Source organism: Rhinoraja longicauda, chromosome 20 (assembly GCF_053455715.1).
Source record: "Rhinoraja longicauda isolate Sanriku21f chromosome 20, sRhiLon1.1, whole genome shotgun sequence".
In the NCBI taxonomy this organism is placed as follows: Eukaryota; Metazoa; Chordata; class Chondrichthyes; order Rajiformes; family Arhynchobatidae; genus Rhinoraja; species Rhinoraja longicauda.
In genome coordinates this window covers 23309802-23337094 of record NC_135972.1, presented here as the reverse complement: position 1 = coordinate 23337094, position 27293 = coordinate 23309802, and the positions used below count along the sequence as shown (strand labels likewise).

Here is a 27293-nt window from a genome sequence, read left to right as displayed (position 1 = left end):
CTCAGTTTTCAGACAAAGCCCAATCTTGTCCAACTTGTGAGGAAATAAGAGTGACTCCCTTTCCATAAATGCTCACTTTACTTCCCATCATTGTTGAATAAGAGGAAAACAGAAGGTGGCACAGCGGTAGAGTTGCTGCCTCACAGCGCCAGAGCCAGTGTTCGGTCCTGACTACGGGTGCTGTCTGTACGGAGTTTGCACGTTCTCCCTGCGACTGCGTGGGTTTTCCCTGGGCGCTCTGGTTTCCTCCCCCATTCCAAAGACGAGTAGCTTAATTGGCTTCTGTAAATTGTCCCTAGTGTGTGGGATAGGACTGGTGTACCTGGATCACTGGTCGGTGCGGCAGATGGGGCCGAAGAACCCATTCATACGTTCATATAGGAGCAGAATTAGGCCATTTGCCCCATCAAGTCTACATTGCCATTCAATCATGGCTGATCTATCTTTCCTCTCAACCCCATCCCCCTGCCTTCTCCCCATAAACACGCAGTACTAATCAAGAATCTGTCAATCTCCGCCTTAAAAATATCCATTGACTCGGCCTCCACAGCGTCGGTGGCAATGAATTCACCGCCCTCTAGCTAAAGAAATTCCTCCTCATCTCCTTTCTAAAGGTGCGCCCATTTATTCTGATGCTCTGACCTCTCGAACTCGACTCTCCCACTAGTGGAAACATCCTCTCCACATCCACTCGAACCAGGCCTTTCACTATTCGGTAAGTTTCAATGAGGCCCCCCCCCCCTCATCCTTCTAAACTCCAGCGAGCACAGTGCCATTATATGTTAACCCACTCATTCCACGGTGTACCTCTACACTAAACTAAACTGAACAAGAATGTCCTCCTTTTCATGAAGTCTTACTCTGCTTCCCATTGTTGTGGAATCGGGGGGACTCGGAGGGTAACGCAGCAAAGTTCATTTGTGGTCTCTGTTCTGTGTTTCAGTCACACCGCAAACTTACATTTTCTCTGTGTGTGGTCGCTCCTGATCTCCCGGTCAAAGTGAAAAATTCATCGGTGGCATTTAGGTCTCCAATGCTCAATTGTCCAGCAATGATGTGGACCTTTGCAAGGTATTGCGCTCTGTCCTTATCCAACAAGATGCTGTTCATCTGCGTTAACTGCAAGATATCCACTGTAAGCAGAGTTTACTTTGCACATTTTCTTCAGATGTCTAACCCGTTGCATGCTGCGTAAATGGATTTTGCATTTCTATGGCACTTTTCTTGACTTTTCTTCGAGGTTCGGCATGTCCCCCACAATCCCCATCAACTTCTACAGATGCGCCGTAGAAGGCGTTTTATTGGGATGCATCGCAGCATGCTTTGGGAACAGCTCTATCCAAGACCCCAAGAAAATGCAGAGAGTAGTGGACCCTACCCAAACTATCGCGCAAACCAACCTCCCTTCCATTGACTCCATCTTTACTTCACGCTGCCTCGGCAAGACCACCAGCATAATCAAGGAGCAGTCTCACCCCGGTCACTCCCTCTTCCTCCCTCTCCTATCAGGCAAGAGGTACAGAAGTGTAAAAATGCAGACTTCCAGATTCAGGGATAGTTTCGTCCCAGTTGTTGTCAGGTTACTGAACCATCCTCTCATCAGCAAGAGTGTGGTCCTGACCTCCCATCTACCCCATTGGAGACCTTTGACCTATCTTTAATTGGACTTGCACTTTAATTGCACTTTATCTTGAACTAAATGTTAATCCCCTTATCCTACATCTGTACACAATGGACGGCTTGATTGTAATCATGTATAGTTTTTTCACTGACTGGATAGCATGCAATAAAGTGCTTTCCACTGTACCTCAGTGCACGTGACAATAAACTAAACAATACAATACAACGTTTAGTGCAAGATAAAGTGCAGTAAAGTCCGATTAAAGATAGTCCGAGAGTCTCCAATGTGGTTGATGGTTGGTCAGGACTGCTCTTTAGCTGGTGATAGGATGGTTCAGTTGCCTGATAACAGCTGGGAAGAAACTCCCTGAATCTGGAGGTGTGCGTTTTCACACTTCTGTACCTCTTGCCTGATTGGTGAGGGGAGAGTGACCAGGGTGCGACCTGTCCTCGATTATGCTGGTGGCCTTGCCGAGGCAGCATGAAGTGTGGATGCAGTTAATGGAAGGGAGATTGGTTTGTGTGATGGTCTGGGCTGCGTCCACTATTCTCTCCCGAGTCCATGCACGCGTTACCTCCTCCAATCCACCCACGCTACAATCGAGGGGCCAGTTTTCCATGAGGTAAAACCCCGGTTACTTACACCCACATCTTTAAAGGCCTTGTTGGTTGGTAGAAATAATGTGAAAGGTCCTATAATGGTCAGTGGCTTGGAGTAACCGGTCCCTTGGAGACAATATGTAGGAAACGTTAGACAAGCATTGTGGAGTCATTTGAAAATTTTACAATTACATTTTATGGTAGTGATAAAGTCTAATGTGCTTAAAAATATCAAAATTGACACCAAAAACAGCATCATCCCACTGCCCCCTATTAAGGATTCTTGGAAGCAGATCCCAAAAGAACTGGTTAATGATGAGAGAGATTGGTACAACTCATTTTCCCTCCGCCATTTTGGCAGTCATAGGAGTGATAGTACTGGAGTTTTTGAGCAACCATCGTAATAACGTAAACATAGCCTAGGCCTAGTGCAGCACAGCATGGGAAGAGGCCCTTCTGCCCATCTTGTCCATGCCAACCAAGTTGGCATACCTGGCATGTCCCATTTGCCTGCATTTGGCCCAGAGCCTCCTGAACTTCCCATCGATGAGTTTTACATGTGGCAACAGGAATGGGTCGTGATGGGGAACCTTGGACCCAACCTCACAGGCACCCACTCTATGCTACCTCCATCACACAGCACATCTTAAACTAATCTTATTGGTATCTTATTTTCCAAAAGAATGGATAGGAAAGACTTAGAAGGATATGGGTCAAATACGGGCAAATGGGATGGGGCATCTTGGTCAGCACGGACGAGTTGGGCCGAAGGGCTGGTTTCCATGCCGTGTGACTCTATGACTCTAATCAGAAGCATCATGTTTAATTGTTTTTTTAGTTCAGAGATACAGCGTGGAAACAGGTTATTTGGCCAACCAAGTCCACACTGATCAGTGATCATCCGTACACTGGTTCTATGCTACACACCAGGGACAATTAACCGACAAACCTGCAAGACTTTGGAATGTGAGAGGAACCCGGAGCACCTGGAGAAAACCCACGCAGTCATAGGGTAAACATACAAACTCCGTACAGATAGCACCCGTAGTCAGGATTGAACTCAGGTCTCTGGCGCTGTACGGCAGAAACTCTACCGATGTGCCGCCAAACGTGGTCATTTAGATTAGTTTAGAGATACAGCGTGGAAACAGGCCCTTCGGCCCACCGAGTCCGTGCCGACCCCGTTCTCTAGTCCCATGTTATCCCACTTTCGCATCAACTCTACCGCTGTCCCACTGTGCCGCCCCTAATGCAAGGAACCAAACAAACGACCCAGAACAAATCTCGAGGCTGAAGTTTTCGAAGAGAAGATGGTTTTGAAATCTCAAATCGCAGAGCATTAAGGGGAAAAAGAAATTACCAAAAAGAAATATGGCTTTTGTTATTTGGCCTTGCCACCGACCGCCGGGTTGAGTGTTCAGGTCTTTGATTCTCTCCATTATGTTTCCGTAGCAAACCTTGCCATCCCCAATATAGCCTCCATTGCAGGTACACCTGGTGAAGGCATGAACGCATTGTTCAAAGGTTTAGATTCATAAAATCGACAGTAATTTACACCAAAGAAAGAGGCCACTCTTTGGTGTCCACTGAACTCCCGATCTCCCAATCCACCTCATTGCAACACCTTGTTCTTTTTTTTTTAACTTACGCTTTCTCTAGAGCTCTAAAATATATTCTGTACTCATCGGGCCACTTCTTCAGACCCAGGTGAACTCTGCCTCTGACAACAGGATACACTAGTATAATGGATTTCCATTGGGCCTGGACTCCTCCACCAGTGGAAACATCTTCGCCACCTCCACTCTATCCAGGCCTTCCATGGTTCGGTGAGTTTCATTGAGAACCCCTCCCCCCCCTCCCCATTCTTCTAGATGTCTGGCCCAGAACCATCAAAAGCTCCTCATTCCTTCATCCCCAGTAAACCTAACCATCCCCGATCATAGATCTTTAGTCTACGCCTGTCCATTGCCACGTGCCGAGACCTTCACGTGAATTCTTACTCAATCTCTCCTGGCCTGACGGTGGCGCAGTTGGCATATTTATGACAAGTGTTGTGGGTTTTGCAAACATCCGTCATATTGCATCCTTTTCCTGGTTCCTGGCTGTCGTAGCCTTCCAGACACTGACAATGAGCCTGGAAGAGAAAGAAAGACTCTGTTCAGCTTAGAGAGCTTAGAGATGCAGCGAGGACAATAGACAATAGACAATAGACAATAGGTGCAGGAGGAGGCCATTCGGCCCTTCGAGCCAGCACCGCCATTCAATGTGATCATGGCTGATCATTCTCAATCAGTACCCCGTTCCTGCCTTCTCCCCATACCCCCTGACTCCGCTATCCTTAAGAGCTCTATCCAGCTCTCTCTTGAATGCATTCAGAGAATTGGCCTCCACTGCCTTCTGAGGCAGAGAATTCCACAGATTCACAACTCTCTGACTGAAAAAGTTTTTCCTCATCTCAGTTCTAAATGGCCTACCCCTTATTCTTAAACTGTGGCCCCTTGTTCTGGACTCCCCCAACATTGGGAACATGTTTCCTGCCTCCAACGTGTCCAACCCCTTAATAATCTTATACGTTTCGATACAATCTCCTCTCATCCTTCTAAGCAGGCCCTTTGGCCACACCGACCCATCGATCACCTGTACACTAATTCTGTGTCATCCCACGTCTGCATCCTACACTCTGGCAATTCACAGAAGCCAATGAACCTCAATACCTGCATGTCTTTCAGATGTGGGAGGAAACCGGATCACCCAGAGAAAATGCACGCAGTCACAGGGAGAACCTGCAAACTCCACACACCAGTACTCAGGATCAAACGCGGGTCTCTGGCGCTGTGAGGCAGCAACTCTACTGCTGCGCCACCGTGCCAACCGGCTGAACTACACCGGCCAGCACGTCATATGTTGCTCTGTCTTTACACTGAAACAACATGTGGCTGGTGTGACGTGTCCATGACTAACCGTATGCACTGGTGTAGAAACATGCATCTGCAGATGCTGCTTTACCAAGGAAGGACACAAAATGCTGGAGTAACACAATGGGTCAGGCAGCATCACTGGAGAACATGGATAGGTGACAATTCGGGTCGTGATCCTTCTTCAGACCAGAAACTGTCTAGAGAAGGGTTCTGACCCGAAATGTTACCTATCCATGTTCTCCAGTGATGCTGCCTGACCTATTGAGTTATTCCAGCACTTTGTCTTTTTTTTGTAAACCAGCATCTGTAGTTCCTTGTGTCAGCACGGACACAAATCCTTGGACCCAGGGGCTCTGTGCTGAATATTATTGCCAAATTAAACTAATCTCTTCTGCCTGCATGTAGCTCATATCCCTCAATTGCCTGTATATTCATATGACTTTAGACTTTAGAGATACAGCGCGGAAACAGGCCCTTCGAGTTGGACACAAAATGCTGGAGTAACTCAGCGGGTCAGGCAGCATCTCTGGAGAAAGGGAGTAGGTGACGTTTCAGATGGACTCCTTTTTCTGAAGAAGGGTCTCAACCTGAAACAGCACCTACTCCTTTTCTCCATAGATGGCGTTTGACCTGCTGAGTTACTCCAGCATTTTGTATCTATCTTTGGTGTAAACCAACACCTGCAGTTCCTTCCTACACTTACTCCAGCAGTGAGTGTTTTGCCCAATTTGTTTCACTTTTCGAGAGCCGGGAAACATTGAAGTCATTGTGCAAACCACCTTAGCAAACTTAGGAAGTTCAGCATGTCCCCAACAACTCTCACCAACTTCTACAGATGCGCGTTAGAAAGCATTTTATCGGAATGCATCACAGCACGGTTCGGGAACAGCTCCATCCAAGACAGCAATACATTGCAGAGAAATATGGATGCTGCCCCGAGCAACACACAAACCAACCTCTCCTCCATTGACTACACCTAGACTTCACGCTGCTTCGGCAAGGCCACCAGCATTATCAAGGGCAAGTCTCACCATGATCACTCCCTCTTCTCCCCTTTTCCATCAGGCAAAAGGTGCAGAAGTTTGAAAACGCACACCTGCAGATTCAGGGACAGTTTCTTCCCAACTATTACCAGGCAATTGAACCATCTGATCACCAACTAGAGAGTGGTCCTGACCTCCCATCTACCTCATTGGATTCCAACAGACTATTTTTAATCGGACTTTACGGGACTTTATCTTGTACTAAACATTATTCCCTTTATCCTGTTTCTGTACACTGAGGATGGCTCAGTCTGAAGAAGGGTCTCGACCCGAAACGTCACCCATTCCTTCTCTCCTGAGATGCTGCCTGACCTGCTGAGCTACTCCAGCATTTTGTGAATAAATACCTTCAATTTGTACCAGCATCTGCAGTTATTTTCTTATGGTAATCATGTACAGTCTTTTTGCTAACTGGACAGCACGCGACAAAAACCTTTTTACTACACCTCAGTACACGTGACAATAATAAACCTGATTATAATCATTCACTAACTTTTCACTAACTGAATAGCACGCGACAAAAAGCTTTTCACTGTAACTCGGTACACGTGACAATAATAAAGCAAACTAAAATAAAACCAAGGGGTTAAGATGCTTGTGGCAATTGATGAAGAGAACAGACCTTTCCCGGTCCATCGTATTGGCAAACCGTTGAAATTGTGGGGCAGTTTCCAAAATTGGTCTGGCACGGATTGATGGGTTGGCAGATCTGCCCGTCACCATGGAAACCTTCTTCACATTTGCAGGTGAAAGTGTTGGCGGCAAGGAAGGTACACACAGAATTTAAACCACAGGCATTGTTGAGGCACGGATTAATTGCTGGAAAAAGAAAAACACAGTCCATTGTTACGTATGTTTTACTGCTTTAGATCGTGTCATGTTTTTAATTGCTGTACATTGGGAGAAACACTGGCAAGTAATCAAACAGCAATGTGGGCGTCCGAGACAAGTCAAGTCAAGTCTGAAGAAGGGCCCTGACCCGAAAAGTCACCCACCCTTTTTCCACAGAAATGCTGCCTGATCCGCTGAATTACTACAGCTCTTTGTGTCTATCTTCAAGTCAAGTCAGGGTTAGTGTCATATGCAGAAGTACCATGAGATACAGCTACAATGAAAACCTTGCCTGTGGCAGCATCTATCAGACATAGACTCAGACAAAACACAAAAACATAATTCATACGTTGAATCTGCAAGACAATAACAAGCAAAAGCTCGTGCAAAAAAAACAAGATATTAGTGCAAGTATTGAGTATTGAAAGTGGGAGGTCATGAAGCAGTTATAGAAGACGTTGGTGAGGCCGTATTTAGTGTATTATGTTCAGATCTGGCCACCATGTTATAGGAAAGATGTTGTTACGTTGGAAAGGGTGCAGAGAAGATTTGCAAGGATGTTGCCAGGACTCAATGGCCTGAGCTATCGGGAGAGGTTGAGCAGGCTGGGACTCTATTCCCTGGAGAGGGATGATCTTAGAGAGGTGTGTAACGTCAAGAGAAGAATAGATCGGGAGGACGCACAGAGTCTCTTGCCCATAGTTGGGTAAGTGAGAACCAGAGGACATAGGTTTAAGGTGAAGGGGGAAAGATTCTATAGGAATCTGAGGGGTAACCTTTTCATGCAAAGGGCTGTAGGTGTCCAGAACGATCTGCAGGAGCAGGAACTATTGCAATGTTTAAGAAGCAATTAGACATGGACATTACAGGTTTCGAGGGATATGGGCCAAACGCAGGCAAGTGGGACTAGTGTAGATGGGACATGTTGGTCGGTGTGGGCCTGTTTCCACACTGTACGACTTTATGGCTCGAAGACACAATTCAAAAATAAATCCATGCTAGTGAAAGAGGTGGCCTGTAGTGTTCCATTGCTGAGGTAGGATTAGGGATGTGCAGGTCAGTTCAAGAATCTCATTGTTGTAGGAAACTAGCTGTTCCCGAACCTGGTGGTGTGGTACCTCAGGCTTCTGTACCTCCTGCCCAACAGTGGCAGTGAGAAGGGAGTATGGGTAGCGGGGATGGTGGGCATCTTTAATGAGTTTAACAAGAAGCAAGTAATGGTCATCCTCACAAACAATACAATACAATACAATATATCTTTATTGTCATTGTACAGGGGTTCAACAAGATTGGGAATGCGCCTCCCATACGATGCAATAATTTAATTAATACTGACTAGCTAATTCAATTATTGCATCGTATGGGAGGCGCATTCTCAATCTCGTTGTACCCCTGTACAATGACAACAAAGATATATTGTATTGTATTGTATTGTATTGTTTGTGAGGATAACCTTTAGTTCATTAATTGCTTCTTGTTCTGATACAATGAACAAGTAAAAAAACCCATCTGCAGTTATAAAAAAAGGGGGGGAATTTGTTCATCGAAGAATGAAACTATCTCCTTATTCCAGACAGTACTTACGTTCACACTTTGAGTTCCCCTGGTCATGGTAGCCAGGTAGGCATTTGCACGCCAACTTTCCAGTTTCTGCATCCTCTGAGCATCTGGTATTGGGAGGACACTGTAATGCTCGACAAGCAGGTATGGCTTAGGAAAGATGAAGAGGTACTCGTTAAAACCATGGCAGCGTTGCTATGGAGACTTGCGAGAATTCTTATCTCATTTCCGTGGTCGTGCACGCTCCCCCATTGTAATTGTTGCACCACCGCGACTGCCCAATATCACAACCTCTCCCACAAAACTCAGGTACATGGGACTAGCTTAGATGGGGCACATTGGCCAGCATGGACAAGTTGGGCCGAAGGGCCTGTTTCCGTGCCGTATGACTCTACGATACTAAAAGCATATTACTAAGCTAGGTCCATTTTAACGATTTAGACTTTAGACTTTAGAGATACTGCGTGGAAACAGGCCCTTCGGCCCACCGAGTCCGCGCCGACCAGCGATCACCCCGCACACTAGCACTCTCCTACACACTAGGGCCAATTTTACAACTTACCAAAGCCAATTAACCTACAGAAACCTGTACATCTTTAGAGTGAGGGATGTGTCGGAGCACCCGGAGAAAACCCACACGGTCACAGGGAGAACGAGCAGACTCCGTACAGACAGCACCCTTCGAACCAGGGTCTCTGGCGTAATAAGGCAGTAACTCTACCGTGCTGCCCCAACTTTTGAACTTTGTCATTTAAAAAAAAAATTCCAGAAGTTGGTAAGTGAATTTAGATGAAAGGAGGTGCTGGATCATCAGTCGCTGGGAAGTTAGTGGTGGACCTGTATCGGCGTACAAGGGTTTTGTTTATGGCACATGTTGTAACAGACCCATGTGTAAAACACATACGCTGATCACACTTAGCTCCCATGTAGCCCGTCAAACACGTGCATGTCCCGTCGCCATTGATCCCGCCGCTGCAGTCACCATGAACGCATTCACACGCTGCAAAACAAAAGAGGGAACTGCTCTGTTGAACGTACACAGGAAGCAGTCAAGAACGTGTCAAGAGTCTAGAGTCACGAGTGTTTTATTGTCATGTATCCCGAAATGGGACAATGAAATCCATACTTGCAGCAGCACAACACATGTGCAAACATAATGCTCAGTAGCTACTACAATAAACAACAAAAAGTTCAATAAATTAAAGAAAAATTAAGCCCTAAGTCCCTCGTACAATAAGGAACGTTAAATCCTTCAGTTTTAGGTAACTAACCAACAACTCCTCCCTCCGCCCTCCTCTTTTTTCTCTCCCCTCCCTTCCCTGTCCCCCATCTGATTGCACACCCATTCCCTTTCCCCATCCCCTTCCATCTACATCCCTCCCTCTGGTTTCACAATTTGCAACCTCTACTCTCCTCGTCTCACAGCCTTTCGTCTCCTTTTCATTTCCGGCCTTTGTTCAACCATCTGCTAATCAAAACCTCCCACACTTGTATCCACCTACCACTTGACTCTGAAGAAAGGTTTCGACCCGAAACATCACCTACTCCTTTTCTCCAAAGATGCTGCCTGACCTGCTGAGTTATTCCAGCACTTTATGTCTATCACTTGCCAGGCTTTGTCCAGCCTTCATCTCTTTTCCAGCTTTCTCCCCCCACCCCCCTCCTCCCACCCCCTCCCCTACTACAATCAGTCTGAAGAAGTGTTCTGACCCAAAATATTGCCGATCCATGTTCTCCAGAAATGCTGCCTGACCCACTGAGTTACTCCAGCACTTAATGTCTTTTGCTCACTTTAATGTCCCTGGTTAATTAGTCAACCATTGTGTCTGAGGAGCACTAGATACCAAATAGAGATGAGTCTGAAGAAAGATCCCAACTTGAATCATCATCTGTCCATTTCCCTCCATGGATGGGCAACATTTTGGGTTCCCCTGCTCTGGGTAAAAGACGCTGTGCATTTACCTTATCTATTCCTCTCAAGATTTTGTACACTTCTATAAAATCGCCCCTCATCCTCCAGCACTCCGAAGAATAAAGTTGTAGCCTGCTCAACCTTTCCCTGTAGCTCAGGCCCTCGAGTCCCCCTTTAAAACCTCCTTGTTTCTGAAACCCACAGTTTAATGACAATGTCATCACTAAGCCAGGCTTAATTTGCTGCTCGACGCATGATAAAACTTACCCAAGGTGCAGTCTGAGCCAAATATGTTGTCATTGGCACATTTCTCACAGGCTGCTCCTCCAAAGCCATCCTGCAACATTTAATATCAAAAAGTGCTCAAATAGTGAGGAATGAACTTGGGTTTAGTTATTTACATGGGGAATGGCAGTGTGGTAGAATAGTAAACAAAAGTGACCCTGCCGAGATCCCCTGAAACAAATTATCCCTCTGGGTTCCCTCGCCAAGGCCACCGGCATAATCAAGGACCAGTCTCACTCCCTCTTCTCCCCTCTCCCATCAGGCAAGTGTGAAAATGCACTCCTCCAGATTCAGACTCCTCCAGTTTCTTCCCAGCTGTTATCAGGCAGCTGAACCATCCTATCACCAACTAGAGAGCGATCGTGACCTCCCATCTACCTCATTGGAGACCCTTGGATTATCTTTAATCGGTCCTCACTGGTCGTTATCTTTCACTAAACGTTATTCCCTTTATCTGTGCACTGTGGACGGCTCGACTGTAATCATGTGCAGTGTTTCTGATGACATGATAGCATGCAACACAAAAAATGCTTTTCACTGTACCTCGGTACATTGATAACATACTAAACTCAACTGAACTAAACGTTCAAGGGTCACCAGAACAAGAAAGTGTACAGTCGTCAGAAATTGAGAGAGAATGTTCTGTACATTCCTTGTAAAACAATGATTGGTGCTGAATTCACTCATTCAGATGTGTCAAAACAGGAAGCCAGGCTGGCTTTTAAATGAGCACTTAAACTCTTTGACCTCTCCGACCTGCTGAGTAGCTTCCAACCTCCATCAATCCTATCCCCTTCCCCCTCACTCAGTGTTGGAAGTAAACCGGATAACAAGGAATGCCGGCACCACAGTTGGTATTTCAGTGATTGTCCGAACCTGATTGTCAATGAAGAGATTTGTTAGCATAGAGTACTCAGCATTGTTACATCCCCTTCATCAGGTCAATTGGGCCATGCAGAATCTTTAGTTTAATTCAGTTTAGTTAGGTTTATTGTCATGTGTACTGCGGTACAGTGAAAAGCTTTTTTGTTGCGTGCTATCCAGTCAGCAGAAAGACTGTTCATGATTACAATCATGTGAGACCGCACCTGGAGTACTGTGTGCAGTTTTGGTCTCCAAATTTGAGGAAGGATATTCTTGCTATTGAGGGCGTGCAGCGTAGGTTTACTAGGTTAATTCCCGGAATGGCGGGACTATCATATGTTGAAAGACTGGAGCGACTAGGCTTGTATACACTGAAATTTAGAAGGATGAGAGGAGATCTTATCGAAACGTATAAGATTATTAAGGGGTTGGACACGTTAGAGGCAGGAAACATGTTCCCAATGTTAGGGGAGTCCAGAACAAGGGGCCACAGTTTAAGAATAAGGGGTAGGCTATTTAGAACTGAGATGAGGAAAAACTTTTTCAGTCAAAGAGTTGTGAATCTGTGGAATTCTCTGCCTCAGAAGGCAGTGGAGGCCAATTCTCTGAATGCATTCAAGGGAGAGCTGGATAGAGCTCTTAAGGATAGCGGAGTCAGGGGGTATGGGGAGAAGGCAGGAACGGGGTACTGATTGAGAATGATCAGCCATGGTCACATTGAATGGCGGTGCTGGCTCGAAGGGCCGAATGGCCTCCTCCTGCACCTATTGTCTATTGTCTATTGTCTATCCATGGTGTACAGATACAGGACAAAGGGAATAACATGCAATGCAAGATGAAGTCCAGTAAAGTTGATTAAAGATAGTCCGAGGGTCTCCAAGAAGTAGATGGTACGATTTTAGTTGGTGATATGATATGATGATCCATTTGGCTGATAAGAGCTGGGAAGAAACAGCATGGAAACCGGCCCTTCGGCCCACAGAGTCCCCGCTGTACACTAGCACTATGCGACACACTAGAGACAGTTTTACAATTTTACTGAAGCCAATTAACCTACAAACCTATGCGTTTAGTCTAGTTTAGCTTCGCTTAGTTTAAAGATACAATGCTGAAACGGGTCCTTCCGCCCACCGAGTCCGCGCCGACCAGCGATCCCTCTACGCTAACGTTATCCTACACACACGAGGGGCAATTTTACAATTTTACCAAAGCCAATTAACCTACAAACCATAATGTTCTTGGGATGTGGAAGGAAACCGGAGCACCCGGAGAAAACCCATGCGGTCACAGGGAGAACATGCAAACAACACCCTAGTCATCATCAAACCAGGGTCTCTGGTGCTGTAAGGCAGCAACTCTACTGCTGCGCCACTGTGCGGCCCGAATCTCTATCACCATTTTTTTCCTTGAGTTTACCCAAATTACCATGCATGGACCTCCACTCTTCACCTCTGCCAGCCCCTGTCAGAGTCTGTGTAAACCTTCTCACCACCATTGCGGGACCTTGGCCATTGGTGCCAGCTTTGACGTTTTCTGTACCTGTTCACACCTCTAGTTTTCCACTCTCTTTGTCCCTCTCCCATCCTAGTCACCCTACTAGTTTCCCTGTCTTCCTGCTTAGTTTCACTGTTTGTATCTACTCGTTATCACCTTTTCCACAGCCAACAACGGTCCATTGTGGGCTCCACCGTTCCTTGACCATCGCTGCTGGCTTTGATTTGTCCTTTGTACCTTTTCATACCTCTAGTTTCCCTCTCCCCTGACTGTCACTCTGAAGAAGGGTCTCGACCCAGAACACCACCTGCTCCTTTTCTCCAGAGATGCTACCTGGCTGGCTGAGTTCTCCGGCACTTTGTGTCTATTTTCCGGGCTCCAAGCTCCGTTACTAGCAGTGCCAGGGAATAAGCAGGTTCCTCTACACCATCCAAAGGTCCCAGAGATGTGGAATTCAGGTGATCCCAAGACCAGGTGTGAGAGTCAAGGTGTACAATCTGCCTGGCAATCACACTCAGCTCACTGATATGGCATTGAGTAGCTCAGTGTTGTAAATGAAAGCCGTTCGGTATTAGACGTTTGAAGCGTTAACCTACCATACAATTGCAATTGCCGTCGCCTCCCATGCCGTCAGAACAAACTCCTTTGTTGCTGCAAGTGGCTGCTGCACCTCCGGGACATTCTGCAATGATAACAGACAAATATCAGTGTTGATATTGGTTTGTGATTGCCATGTGTACAGTGAACAACTTAGTTTGTATGCTATTGAGTCAAATCATACTCTCCACGAGTGCAATCCGGAATGTAAAAACAGGGATGCAAGGCTGAGGTTTTACGAGGCGCTGGTCAGGCCGCATTTACAGTTCTGTGAGCAATTGTGGGCCCCATATCCGAGGAAGGATGGGCTTGCTGGTGATGGTGCTGGAGAGGGTCCAGAGGAGGTTTACAAGAACGATCCCAGGAACGATTAGGTTAACATACGATGGCCGTTTGACAGCACTGGGCCTGCACTGGCTGGAGTTTAGGAGGATGAAGTAGGACCTCACTGAAACTTACCAAATAGTGAAAGGCCTCCAAAGTGGATGTGGAGAGGACGTTTCCACTAGTGGGAGAGTCTAGGACCAGAGGGCACAGCCTCAGAATAAAAGTACGTACCTTGAGAAAGGAAATGAAGAGGGATTTCTTTAGTCAGAGGGGGTTGAGGGGGAACGATAGATCAGCCATGATTGAATGGTGAAGTAGACTCGATGGGCAGAATGGCCTAAATATGCTCCAATAACTTATGAACCTAGCCATACACCTTATGAATCAAGCCATTTATGAAGAAGGGTCCCAATCCGAAATGTTATCTGTTCATAAGACAGACACAAAGTGCTGGAGTAAGACAAGCAGCATCTCTGGAGAAAAAGGGATAGGTGATGTTTCGGGTCAGGACCCTTCTTCAGACAGAAAGAAGGGGGGTGAAGAACTGGAGGTGATAAAAGACCAGGACAAATCAGGGCTGGCAACAGATGATGTCAGGCAGGGAGGTGCCATGGTGGGCCCGTTGTTGGCTGGGGGAGGTGTGATCCCAAGAGGGATACAATGTGGTGAACTGTGGAACTGGTTAAATGTCTAGGATGGGGGAAGGGGGCAAGGGGGGAGTTGAGGGGAGTGTTAGTAGAGCGTCAGTGAGTGTTAGTACCGATCCATATACTCCAGAGATGCTGCTTGACCTGCTGTGTTACTCCAGCATTACGTGTCTTTTTTTTTCCACAAGCACAACAGGTAGTGCAAAGAGGAACAAACCAGAACGCAGAATATAGTGTTGCAGCGTTAGATTGTTTGCAGCTGCAGATAAAGTGCAGGTATTTTGAAAAAGTGCAGAGTCCAGAATGAGGTAGGTAGGGAGATCAAGACTAAACTCTAGCTTATGGGAGCAGCATTCAGTTGTCCGATAACTGCAGGGAAAGTGGTGTTCCTGACTCTGATGGTACGTACGCGCAGTTACACGAAACGCACAGGCCCTTCTGCCCTAACAGTCCGTGCTAACATTTCAGCCCCCGAGAGCATCTTCTCGCCCTATCTTTCTATATGTTTGTCCTCACGTTTTTTTCCCCCAGATCCCTTCAGATGAATCTATGCCCATTTGCTTCAGCCACACTATGTGCTTGTCCGTTCCATGTTTTCATACTCGCTGGGTACTAACGAGTCACCTGTATTCCCCATCCTGCTTATCAAGAACCACCTTAGATTTATGGCTCCTACTTCATGCAACCTGAGGTGTCCCTGGTGGCTGCTAATTGAAAACATAATTAACATTTGATGTTGGAATGAAAATCTACGTCAAGCAATAGTTCACTGACGAACGTTAATAGTTACGATCGCAATGCTGCTGAGCGGATTACCTGCTGCAATTTTTGATTCATTTCCTCAAGTTTCAATGGCTGTTTGCAAATGTTGAACATTCCTTCCCTCTGGCCCAAGTGTTTGTGCAATGTTTTTTTTAAAGATTGAGGATAACGTACGGGAAAAGGGCGGCACAGCGGTTGAATTGCTGCCTCACAGCGCCAGAGACCCGGGTCCAATCTGGACTACGAGTGCAGTAAAAAAAAAATCCTGCAGATGCTGGTTTAGATCGAAGGTAGACACAAAATGCTGGAGTAACTCGGCGGGTCAGGCAGCATCTCGGGAGAGAAGGAATGGGTGACGTTTCCGATTGAAGAAGGGTCTCGACCCGAAACGTCACCCATTCCTTCTCTCCCAAGATGCTGCCTGACCTGCTGAGTTACTCCAGCATTTTGTGTCTACCTTCTGACTACAAGTGTTATCAGTACAGATTTTGTACCTTCTCCCTGTGACCGCTCGGGTCTCCTCCCACTTTCCAAAGACGCACAGGTTTGTAGGTTAATTGACTTCTGTAAAATGTCCCCATTGTGTAGGATAGAACTAGAGGCGGCACTAGTGCTGTCTGTATGGAGTTTGTACGTTCTCTCTGTGACCGTGTGGGTTTTCTCCGGGTGCTCCAGTTTCCTCCCACACTCCAAAGATGTACAGGTTTGCAGGTTAATTGGCTTTGGTAAAATTGTAATTTGCCTTTAGTGTGTAGGATAGTGCTAGTGCATGGGATGATTGCCGTTTGGTGCGGACTCAGTTACCTAAAGGGCCTGTTTCCACACTGTATCTCCAAAGTCTAAAGTCTAAAGTAAAGTCTAGTGTGCAGGTGTTCGTTGGTCTGCTTGGATTCAGTGGGCCGAAGAGCTTGTTTCCACGCCAAATTTCTAAACTAAACTAAATCTGGCTCTATATCAAAAAATTAAAAACCATTGAAAACCGTTATTATCCATTTAAAACCGAAACTCCATTTATTACAGCAAGAAGCTGCTTGGAAAGCCTCAGACCAGCGAGCAGACCGAGGTCTTTTGCGACTTAAATGAAACCAGAAAAAGCTAGAAATCCTCGGCTGATTAGGCAGCATTCGTGGAGAGCTGAACACACTGCTTTCAGGAGTGAAGCTAGGTCACGTTGATATTGAGTATAGAAGTTGGCGGTCATGTTGCAGTTGTGCAAGACGTTGGTGAGGCTGCAGGCAGGTGGGGCTGGTGTAGATGGGGCATATTAGTCGGCAAGGGCAAGTTGGGCCGAAGGGCCTGTTTCCAGCCTGTATGACTGGAAGTAAATGTTTCAATAATAAACTCTCTTCGCCAAAATGTTAGGTCATTTGTTAATTTGTAATCTGAATGAATTCATTCGTGTTAAGCAAAGCTCCAAAGGAATCTGTGGTGAAAGGGGGTATTTATTGAATGGCAACAAGGGATAGGTGGCCAGCTCCTGTCCCTAGCTCACACATTGCATGCAAAAAGGACTTTTCTATCATTCTCTTTGTACCCATTGCTTCTCTTATTGTTGTCACTTTCAGCACATTTTTTTCCCAGAGGAATGCTCATTATCCTTGACTGGCCACTTCAGAGGAGTCATTAGCAGTGATTTACCATTTCCCCACTAAGACATTATTGATTGTGTGATTCCTGTTTGTGTGCTGTGTCACAGATAAGGAATGTGTTACGTTTTGAAGAACACTTTCCCCAGAGTTTTGTCACAATCAGCAGGTCTTCGGCCTGGTCTAACTTGCTGCCTACAATATGGCCAACAAACTCTTCTCCCCTTCTCCCCCTCCCCCCCTTTCCACCCCCTCCCCCCCCCCCCCCCCTTTCCACCATCTCCCCCCCCCCTCTCTTCCCTGTTCCCCTCCTGGATTGGCTCCCACTTCCCCCTTCCCTCCGTCTCCTTCCACCTGGTTTACACTAAAGGACACAAGGTGCTGGAGTAACTCAGCAGATCAGGCAGCATCAAGCGTTTCCAACTTCTCTCCTGAAAGACCTGGCGCTCTCTCCTATTCCTAGTCCAGACACACAACCAGCAGAGGTCATCTTTTCAACCAAATCTATTCTACAATGTATGTCAAAGAGGCTCATATCAATGGTTAGAGAGTCATAGAGTCATACAGCATGGAAACAGGCTTTTCGACTCAACTTTCCCACACCATCCAATGTGTCCCACCTGCCTGCGTTTGGCCCATATCCCTCTAAACCTATCCTATCCATGTACCTGCCTAAATGTTTCTTAAGAGTTGCAATAGTATCTGCCTCAACTACCTCCTCCGGCAGATCGTTCCATACACCCACCACCCATGTGTAAAATAAATTATCCCGCAGGTTCCTATTAACTCTTTCCCTCTCACCTTAAACCTATATCCTCTGCTTCTCTATTCCCTTACTCTGGGCAAGAGACTCTGTGCATTTGCCCTATCCATTCCTCTCATGATTTTATACACCTCTGTAAGATCATCCCTCATCCTCCTGCGCCCCAAGGAACAGAGTCCTAGCAGGCTCATACTCTCCCTATAGCTCAGGTCCTCGGGTCCTGGCAACGTCCTCATAAATCTTCGCTGCACCCTTTCCAGCTTGACATCATTCAATGTTTAGTTTCGTTTCGTTTAGAGATGCAGCGCGGAAACAGGCCCTTCGGCCCACCGAGTCCGTGCCGACCAGCGATCCCCGCACACTAACACCATCCGACACGCACGAGGGACAATTTACAATTAAACCAAGCCAATTAACCTTTGGAGTGCGGGAGGAAACCGGAGCACCCGGAGAAAATCCACCCAGGTCACGAAGACAACGAGCAAACTCTGTACAGACAAGCACCCTTAGTCAGGATTGAACCCGGCTCCCTGGTGCTGTAAATCAGCAACTCTACCGCTGCGCCACAGTGCCGCCCTTATATATTACATGGTACTTTGGATGGTACTTTGGTGTCATATGTCACATGTACCTCAGTATAGTACAATTCTTTTTTTGCAAACAGTTTAGTCAAAAATCTTACTATACAGAGACACAATCATACTCAAGTACAAGAGTTCAAGAATAGCAGATTACATTGAGGCAGTACACTAATGAAATATGCCAAATAATGTTTACTTTACTTTGGACATACAGCTTGGACTAGCCTGGATGGGACATCTTGGTCAGCATGGACCGGTCAGGCTGAACGGCCTGTTTCAGTGCTCCTTGACTCTCCATAACCCTACAAATGCAATACATAACCCTATTTCTTTTATGTGGAAACAAATAACTGCAGATGCTGGTTTATACCAAAGACAAGCGCAAAGTGCTGGAGTAACTCAGCGGGTCAAGCAGCGTCTCTGGAGAAAAAGGATGGGTGACTTTTCGGGTCTGAAGAAGTGTCCCCACCCGAAACATCACCCACCGTTTTTCCCCTGAGATGCTGCCTGACCCGCTGAGTTACTCCAGCACTCTGTGCCTATTTCTATTGCCTTGTGCTTCTACCAATCAAGTAGAAAGCCCAGCGCAGAGACATTTTACTGAAAGGTCAACTGTTGATGATTTAACCGAACGGGAGCAGTCGTTAGCTTTCTTATCATTCAGGAAACATGGGGTGGCGTGACATGAATGACTTTAGCTGTCATCATTCTGGACGTTCAGTGTAAGTCAGGCTTTGCAGCGGAGAGGAAGGAAGCCCTGCTCCTGTCACTCCAATGCTTAGATGGAACACTTGCTTTCTTGACGGTGGGGAGTATTGGCAACTTTGTTGACGACTCCACAAAACTGTAACAGCCTGAAGTGTTTCTCATCAGGTTAACGTATGAAGGAGCACTTGCTGTGGGTGGCACAATGGGCACAGCTTTAGAGATGCAGTGTTGGAACCAGGCCCTTCGGCCCTCTGAGACCACACCGACCACCAGTCACCCGTACACTAGCTCCATTCTACACACTAGGGACAATTGACGGAAACCCATACACCCTACAAAGCTGAACTTCTTCGGGATGTGGGAGGAAACCGGAGCACCCAGAGAAAACCCAGGCAGTCGCAGGAAGACTGTAAAAACAACACCCTTTAGTCAGGATCGAACCCGAGTTTAGTTTAGTTTAGTTTAGAGGTACAGCGCGGGAACAGGCCCATCGGCCCACCGACTCCACGCCAACCCCCGCATATTAACACTATCCTAGGGACAATTTTTTGATTTACCAAGCCAATTTACTTACATACCTGTACGTCAGTGGAGTGTGGGAGGAAACCGAAGATCTCGGAGAAAACCCACGCAGTCACGGGGAGAACGTACAAACTCTGTACAGACAGCACCCATAGTCGGGATCGAACCAGGGTCTCCGGCGCTGCAAGCACTGTAAGGCAGCAACTCTACTGCTGCGCCACCGTGCCGCAAAGCTGGTAGAGCTGCTGCTTTTCCAGAAACCCAGGATCAATCCTGATCTTGGGTCCGGTTCCCACGTTCTCCCTGTGACTGCATGAATTTCCTCCGGGTGCTCTGGGTTTCCTCCCACATCCCAAAGACATCGAGGTTGGTAGGTTAATTGGTAGGTTAATGGGTGGTTGATGCTCAGCATGGACCTTGTGGACTGAAGGGCCTGTTGCTGTGTTGTATTTCTCTTTGGCTTCATTATGATGGGTAGGTGGCAAGTTTTCAACAGTGCCTCCAAAACCCATAACCTCTGACTTTTTAAGAGGATAAGAGTGACATCATGGCACACCATGATCTTGAAGACCCCATCTTGCCTGTTCTTGGGTCACAGGGTAAAAGTTTGGGAGTTCTTTACTTCCTTGGTTTTTTAGTTTCTTACACAGACAACAATGATACGGGACTTCAGTGAGACCATGGAGAGCTGTGTACAATTTGGCTTTCTTAGAGTCATGTAGCGTAGAAACAGGCCCTTCAACCCAACATGTCCATGCCAACCAAGATACCCTATGTCTGCTAGTCCCAATTGCCTGTGTTTGGCCCATATCCCTCTGAACCTTTCCCAGCCATGAACCTGCCCAAATGTCTTTTAAATGTTGTTATAATACCTGCCTCAACTACCTCTTTTGCCAGCTCGTTCCATACACCCACCATCCTTTAGTGTGCAAATGTTAGCCCTCAGGTTCCTATCAAACCTTTCTCCCCTCACAAATCTATGTCGTCTGGTTCTAGGTTCCCCTAAAATAGACACAAAATGCTGGACTAACTCAACGGGACAGGCAGCATCTCTGGCTGTGAGCTTCATGATTTAGTTGATGCTTGCATGTTGACTCAACACTTTCCCATTGCCTTTAAGAAGTTGGCAGCTGTTCAACCAGTAGGAACAACTTTAATGAGCTAATATTCCTCGCTGATAATGGCCGGCATTGTGACAGAGACTTCCTCAGATCAGTGAAGCCGTACAATCTCCTATTCCCCTTCAACTCTTTCTCAAGGCTAGTAAACTGCTCCATAAAAGCAGGATGTTTAAAACTCCAAGGTTTCACCTACTGTAGAACTAATGGGCCCTCTTATCAATAAGGAAACAACAAGTAGACCTACTGGATAACAATGCTAAAGCCACACAGGCAGAATTCTTCAAGTTTATCTCTGCTGAATCTCAGTGCAGCAACTAATTTTAGTTAATGATAAAATTACAGTAAAACCTCCATTATTCTGCATCCTTGGAATCGATTACCCACACTGTTGGAAGTTACTCAAGTTAGGTTGGTTTAGTTTATTGTCACGTTTACCGAGGTACAGTAAAAAGCTTTTTCATTGGATCTCATTACCAAACAGCGAAAGGCCTGGATAGAGTCATTGCCACCGAGGGTTGTGGAGGCCAAGTCATTGGGTATTTAATGAAACAGAGATTGACAGTTTCTTGATTAGTAAGGGCACCAAAGGTTATGGGGAGAAGGCAGGAGAATGGGGTTGAGAGGGAAATCCATGATCGAATGGTGGAGTAGACGATGGGCCGAATGGCCTAACTCTGCTCCTATGACTTATGAAGTTAAAAAGAACTCAATAAAGGTATTTGAGAAATGACTCGAATAGAGATTAGTGTTAAGAACACAAGGCAGGAGGATATGGAGATATGATATTCACAAAATGTTGGAGTAACTCAGCGGGACAGGCAGCATCTCTGGAGAGAAGGAATGGGTGACTTTTTGGGTCAAGACCGTTCATCAGACTTTAATTGTTCTGTTTCGGGACCTATGACATTAAAACTCTCTTAACTTTGGACTCTTGACTCTTGACAACGACTTCTTACCCATGCAGTCTGATCCCCAGTAGCCAGGGCAGCAATGGTACTCGACGATATGCTTCACACAGACATGACGACAGCCAGGCACTGATAAGAAGAACTTTTGGAGTGGGATCCGGTATCTAGTACAGAGCAACACAGAAAGGAAACTCACTCACTTAATGCAAACATCCTTTGTGGCATTTTTACCCACACTTTGGAGCTCGATAACACACTATTCAGACCGCATTTGGAGTAGAGCATGCAATTTTGGGCCCCATATTTGAGGAAGGGTGTGCTGGCGTTGGAGACGGTCCAGGGGAGGTTTTCTAGAATGAATCCCAGGAATGATTGGGTTAACGTACGATGGGCGTTTGACAGCACTGGACCTGCACTCGCTGGAATTTGGACGGATAAGGGGGGACCTCATTGAAATTTACCGAATAGTGAAAGGTGTGGATAGAGTGGATGTGGAGAGAATGTTTCCACCAGTGGGAAAGTCTCGGACCAGAGACCACAGCCTCAGAATAAAAGGACATACATTGAGAAAGGAGATGAGGAGGAGCTTCTTTAGTCCGAGGGTGGTGAATCTGTGGACTTCATGGCTACAGTCGGAAGGTATTAGAGGCCAAGTCAATGGATATTTTTAAGGTGGAGATTGATAAATTCTTGATTATGCGAGTGTCAGGGGTTATGGTGAGAAGGCAGGTGACTGGGGTTGAGAGGGAAAGATAGATCAGCCATGATTGAATGGCGGAGGGGACGATGGGCCGAATGGCCTAAATCTGCCCCTGTCACTTATGAACTTTCCATGGCTCTTACTTTCTGATCTGGTTTCATTACCTGCAGTCCCTTGATCCGATCCCTTTGGTGAGCTGCGTCGTATTTTGCGGACACGTTATCTTGGCGTTTAGGACACAGGAGCGGCATCGGGTAGTACTGCTCACCAGAACTTTCTTGTCACAACGGTTTGATTTCTGTGGAAGTGAAACAGTAGTGCGAGGAGTGAGGCTTCCAATTGATGCGACAACAGCTTTTGCCACTTACAATAACAACCATTTAAAGGCACTGCAATGCCCCGTTATCATGAGCCCAGAGCAGGGGATTCGAGAACCAGAGGACATGGGGTTTAAGGTGAGGATGGAAAGATTTAATGGGAACCTGAGGGGTAATTTATTTTGCACAATGGATGGCGGGTGTAAGGAACGAACTGCTGGAGGAGGTGGTTCAGGCAGGTACTATCGCAACGTTTAAGAAACATTTAGATGTTAATGGATAGGATAGGTTAACAGGGATATGGGCCTGTTTGCAGGCAGGTGGGACTCGTGTGGATGGGACATGTTGGTCAGTGTGGGCAAGTTGTGCCGAAGGGCCTGTTTCCATGCTGTATGGCTCTATGATTCCATGACTGGCTCTATCGTCGTTGCATGGAATTCCACTCACTCACACACACAAGCAAGTGAACACCAACCAAAGGATAAATAGTGCTGGAGTAACTCAGCGGGTCAGGCAGCATCTCTGGAGCACATGAGTAGGTGATGTTTTAGCTCGGGACCCTTCTTCAAGCTGATCGTAGCGTGGTGGGGAGAAACTTGGAAGAGAGGTGGGGGCAGGACAAAGCCAGGCAAAATCAGTCTGAAGAAGAGTCCCGACCCAAAATGGCTCCCATCCATGTTCTCCAGAGATGCTGGCCGAGTTATTCCAGCACTTTAATTTAAGGTCGTTTGTTACTCCAGCACTTTAATTTAAGGTCGTTTATTGTCACATGTACCGAAGCATAGTAAAATGCTTTTGTTGCGTGCTAACCAGTCAGTGGAAAGACTATACATGATTACAATCGAGTCATCCAAACTATACAGATAGGACACACATAGATTATACAGATCTATACAGATAGATGGCTCCGTGTTCTATAGTGTAAACCAGCATCTGCAGTTCTTTATTTTGACAGAAACAGGCCCTTCAGCCCACAATGTCCATGCTGAACAAGATGTCAAGTTAAACCAATCTGCTCTGATCCCTGTCCCTCCATTCCTTACATATCAATGCACTCAATTTACATATTGTGTTCTTTTGTGTAAACCAGCATCTGCAGTTCCGAACAGTTTGAACATGCACCAGTGTGCTTTAAGACAAACTTTAACACCCATGCCTGACAACTGGACTTGATCCAAACTAAAGACAGTCCAAAAACACAAATGCAATAACTCCAGCTGTGTTCAGAGATTACAGTTCACCTTTCTTTGTTTTAAACAGATAAGGTATAACTTAGACATCATCCTTGGAAAGTGTGTGTGAAGCAACAACACGATGGAACTATTAATATGCATCTGCTTCTGACCCATCCAGCCTGTCGTACCCACATTGGGTCAAGTGAAAGGGTTTAGTTTAGTTTAGTTTAGAGATACAGCGCGGAAACAGGCCCTTCGGCCCACCGGGTCCACGCCGACCAGCGATCCCCGCACACTAACACCATCCCTACACACACTAGGGACAATTTACATTTGAAGCAAGCCAATTAACCTGTACGTCTTTTGAGTGTACCAAAGTTCGGAAACCGAAGATCTCGGAGAAAAACCCACGCAGGTCACTGGGAGAACATGCAAACTCTGTACAGACAGTGCCCGTAGTCGGGATCGAACCCGGGTATCTGGTGCTGCAAGCGCTGTAAGGCAGCAGCTCTACCGCTGTGCCACCGTGCCTACCCTTGTCCAGGCAGAGCCATTTTGTCCCATTCTCTTCTGAACTTTTACCAAGCAACTATTCACCCAGTTTCCCACTTGAGCTTTTAACAGAGTTTTTTGCCACTGCTCTTGCAACAACTCATACGGAGCAAAACAAGTCTCCTTGTCTCTTCCCCGCCCCAGTTATCCAACGGAATCTCCTCTGTCTTCCCAAGGCTGTAGAACTTCAACATAGGGGGCAGAACGGTGGCACAGCTGCTGCCTCACACTGCCCGAGACCCGGCTTCCATCCGGACTACAGATGCTGTCTGCAGGGAGTTTGCACGTTCTCTCTGTGACCGCGTGGGTTTTCCCTGGGTGCTCTACCACTGCGCCACATTGCCGCCCCATTAAAGATACCAATGATCACCCGTTCACACTAGGTCTATGTGATCCCACTTTCACATCCACTCCCACACACTGGAGACAATTTACAGAGGGCCAATTAACCTTCAAACCTGCACGTCTTTGGGACGTGAGAGGAAACTGGAGCACCCGGAGAAAACCCACGTGGCCACGGGGAGAAAGTGCAAACTCCACGCAGAGCGCACCTGAGGTCTGGAGAGAACCCGGGACTCTGGTGCTGTGAGGCAGCGGTTCTACCCGCTGCACCACTGGGTACAGAGTGGTGCAAACTAAAAGTAAACTGATGGTGTTTAACAGCTAAAAGAGCCAATAAACTGTAGATAGACAAAAAATGCTGGAGTAACTCAGCGGGACAGGCAGCATCTCTGGAGAGAAGGAATGGGTGGCGTTGCGGGTCGAGACCCTTCTTCAGACTGGAATAAACCGTGGGTCTGTCCTCATAATATTAAAACGTACCTGGAGCAGGTTATCGGCCAGGCAAGCCGCCAGTAACATCATCTGCAGACTTATGATGTGTTGTCGTTTCATCTCGCTGCTTAGTGTTCCCAGAATTTTACAATCTGCAGTCTATTTCAGCTCTCCCTTTTAAAAGTGGTACGACCTTCCTCCGTGAGCTTCCTCGGCCGTGTCCTGAGTAGTTTCTCACTTCCCATCTCCTTGACATTTTAGAGTCCGTTCTCCCACCCTCCGCCCCCTCCATTTCCTGGATGGTCCCTCCATCACGAGTAAAACTTGCTATCTAAAGTCACAGGACGTTCGGTGGCTGTCAACACATTGGGGGGGAAAATGCAAGGCAGGCATCTCGCCTTCCTTGGCAGCTTTTTTTCCCCGCGTTGCTCAAACGTAAACACTGTTTTGTAACAGTGGCCTGAAAATGGACGGATTTCCTACATGGGCCATTTCAGTAAACTGGTGACCTCAGCGAAATGCGTGGCAGATCGGTCAGAGTATTGAGTGGAGAATGTGCCGGAAGGAACTGCAGATGCTGGTTTACACCGAAGATAGACGCAAAATGCTGGAGTAACTCAGTGTCGAATTGGGCCGAAGGGCCTGTTTCCACGCTGTATGACTCGAGGAGATAAAAGTTAGGGGGAGGAAGGACGTCACTTTGCTGCTGCAGAACTCTTAGAGTCATAGAGTCATACAGCATGGAAACAGGCCCTTCAGCCCTACTTGCCCACATCAGCCAACATGTCCCATCTAGACTAGTCCCACCTGCCTGCATTTGGGCCATATCCCTCTAAACCTGCCCTATCCATGTACCCATCTAATCTTTTGTCGAAACGTATAAGATTATTAAGGGGTTGGACACGTTAGAGGCAGGAAACATGTTCCCAATGTTGGGGGAGTCCAGAACAAGGGGCCACAGTTTAAGAATAACAGGTAGGCCCTTTAGAACTGAGATGAGGAAAAACCTTTTCAGTCAGAGAGTTGTAAATTTGTGGAATTCTCTGCCTCAGAAGGCAGTGGAAGCCAATTCTCTGAATGCATTCAAGAGAGAGCTAGATAGAGCTCTTAAGGATAGCGGAGTCAGGGGGTATGGGGAGAAGGCAGGAACGGGGTACTGATTGAGAATGATCAGCCAAGATCACATTGAATGGCGGTGCTGGCTCGAAGGGCCGAATGGCCTCCTCCTGCACCTATAGTCTATTGTCTATTGTCTATTGTCTTTCTTCTTAGCCAGAAGGTCATAAGATCAGGACTCAATCCATAAACCTGAGCAGAAACATCCATGCTGGCCGCAGTGGGCCACAGAGGGAGTGCTGCTCTGTTGAATATCTTGTCTTTCAAATGGGACATCAAACCAAGGTTCCTTTTCGGACAGTTTAGTTCAGAGAAACAGCATGGACACGGCCTTCAACTCACAATCGATCATCTGCTCACACTAGTTCCATGTCATGGAGCTCACAGTTTCATTCCCGAAGGCAGGGGTGAGATGAGACCGTGGCCAGCGTGGTGTGGGTTCTTGATGCTTGCTGGCTTTCTGGGACAGCGCCTCCTATAGATCGGCATCATGTTTAGCATGGCTATTGTGGGCCGAAGGGCCCTGTTCTTGTGCTGTACTGTTCCATGTTCTAAATGTGACATTATAATATAAAATTGCAGCAGCCAAGCTTTGAAGAAATGTTTGGAGTGAGCATTCCACAATCTTCTGATTCAGAAGGGGATGCACATCTTTTTTTCTTTTCACTTGTCTTGTAGAATTTATGTTTGAATGATGTATTATTTATGTGTGTTGTATGAGTCTATGTGCCTGTGATTTTCATTGTACCTGTACCACACCGCACCTGTGTGCATAACAACAGACTTGACTGAACTTGAGAGTGAAGGCACAAGAAAGTGCAGATGCCAGAGTCTTGGGCAAAATACGGATTGCTGGAGGACACAAGAACACAAGAACACAAGAAAATAGGAGCAGGAGTAGGCCAACCGGCCCCTCGAGCCCACTCCGCCATTCAATACGATCATGGCTGATCCTACCCCAACCCCCCTTCCCACTATTGCCCTTCTTCCCACCCAAAAGAACCGTGTGA

At 46.7% G+C, this 27293-nt stretch overlaps 1 protein-coding gene across 1 annotated transcript in view; it reads right to left on the bottom strand.

The window, feature by feature from the left end:
* Positions 1-25287, bottom strand: part of stab2 (stabilin 2) — a 105546-nt gene extending 80259 nt beyond the window's left edge. The window contains exons 1-12 of the mRNA XM_078417213.1: positions 25216-25287; positions 22514-22647; positions 21698-21813; positions 13724-13809; positions 10752-10821; positions 9477-9572; positions 8597-8722; positions 6804-7000; positions 4221-4354; positions 3581-3714; positions 2264-2346; positions 961-1110 (exon numbers count right to left, since the gene is read on the bottom strand). Of these exons, the coding sequence (XP_078273339.1) occupies positions 961-1110; positions 2264-2346; positions 3581-3714; positions 4221-4354; positions 6804-7000; positions 8597-8722; positions 9477-9572; positions 10752-10821; positions 13724-13809; positions 21698-21813; positions 22514-22647; positions 25216-25287 (1398 nt within the window). The remainder of the gene's footprint in view (positions 1-960; positions 1111-2263; positions 2347-3580; positions 3715-4220; positions 4355-6803; positions 7001-8596; positions 8723-9476; positions 9573-10751; positions 10822-13723; positions 13810-21697; positions 21814-22513; positions 22648-25215) is intronic.
* Between the last annotated feature and the right edge of the window lie 2006 nt (positions 25288-27293).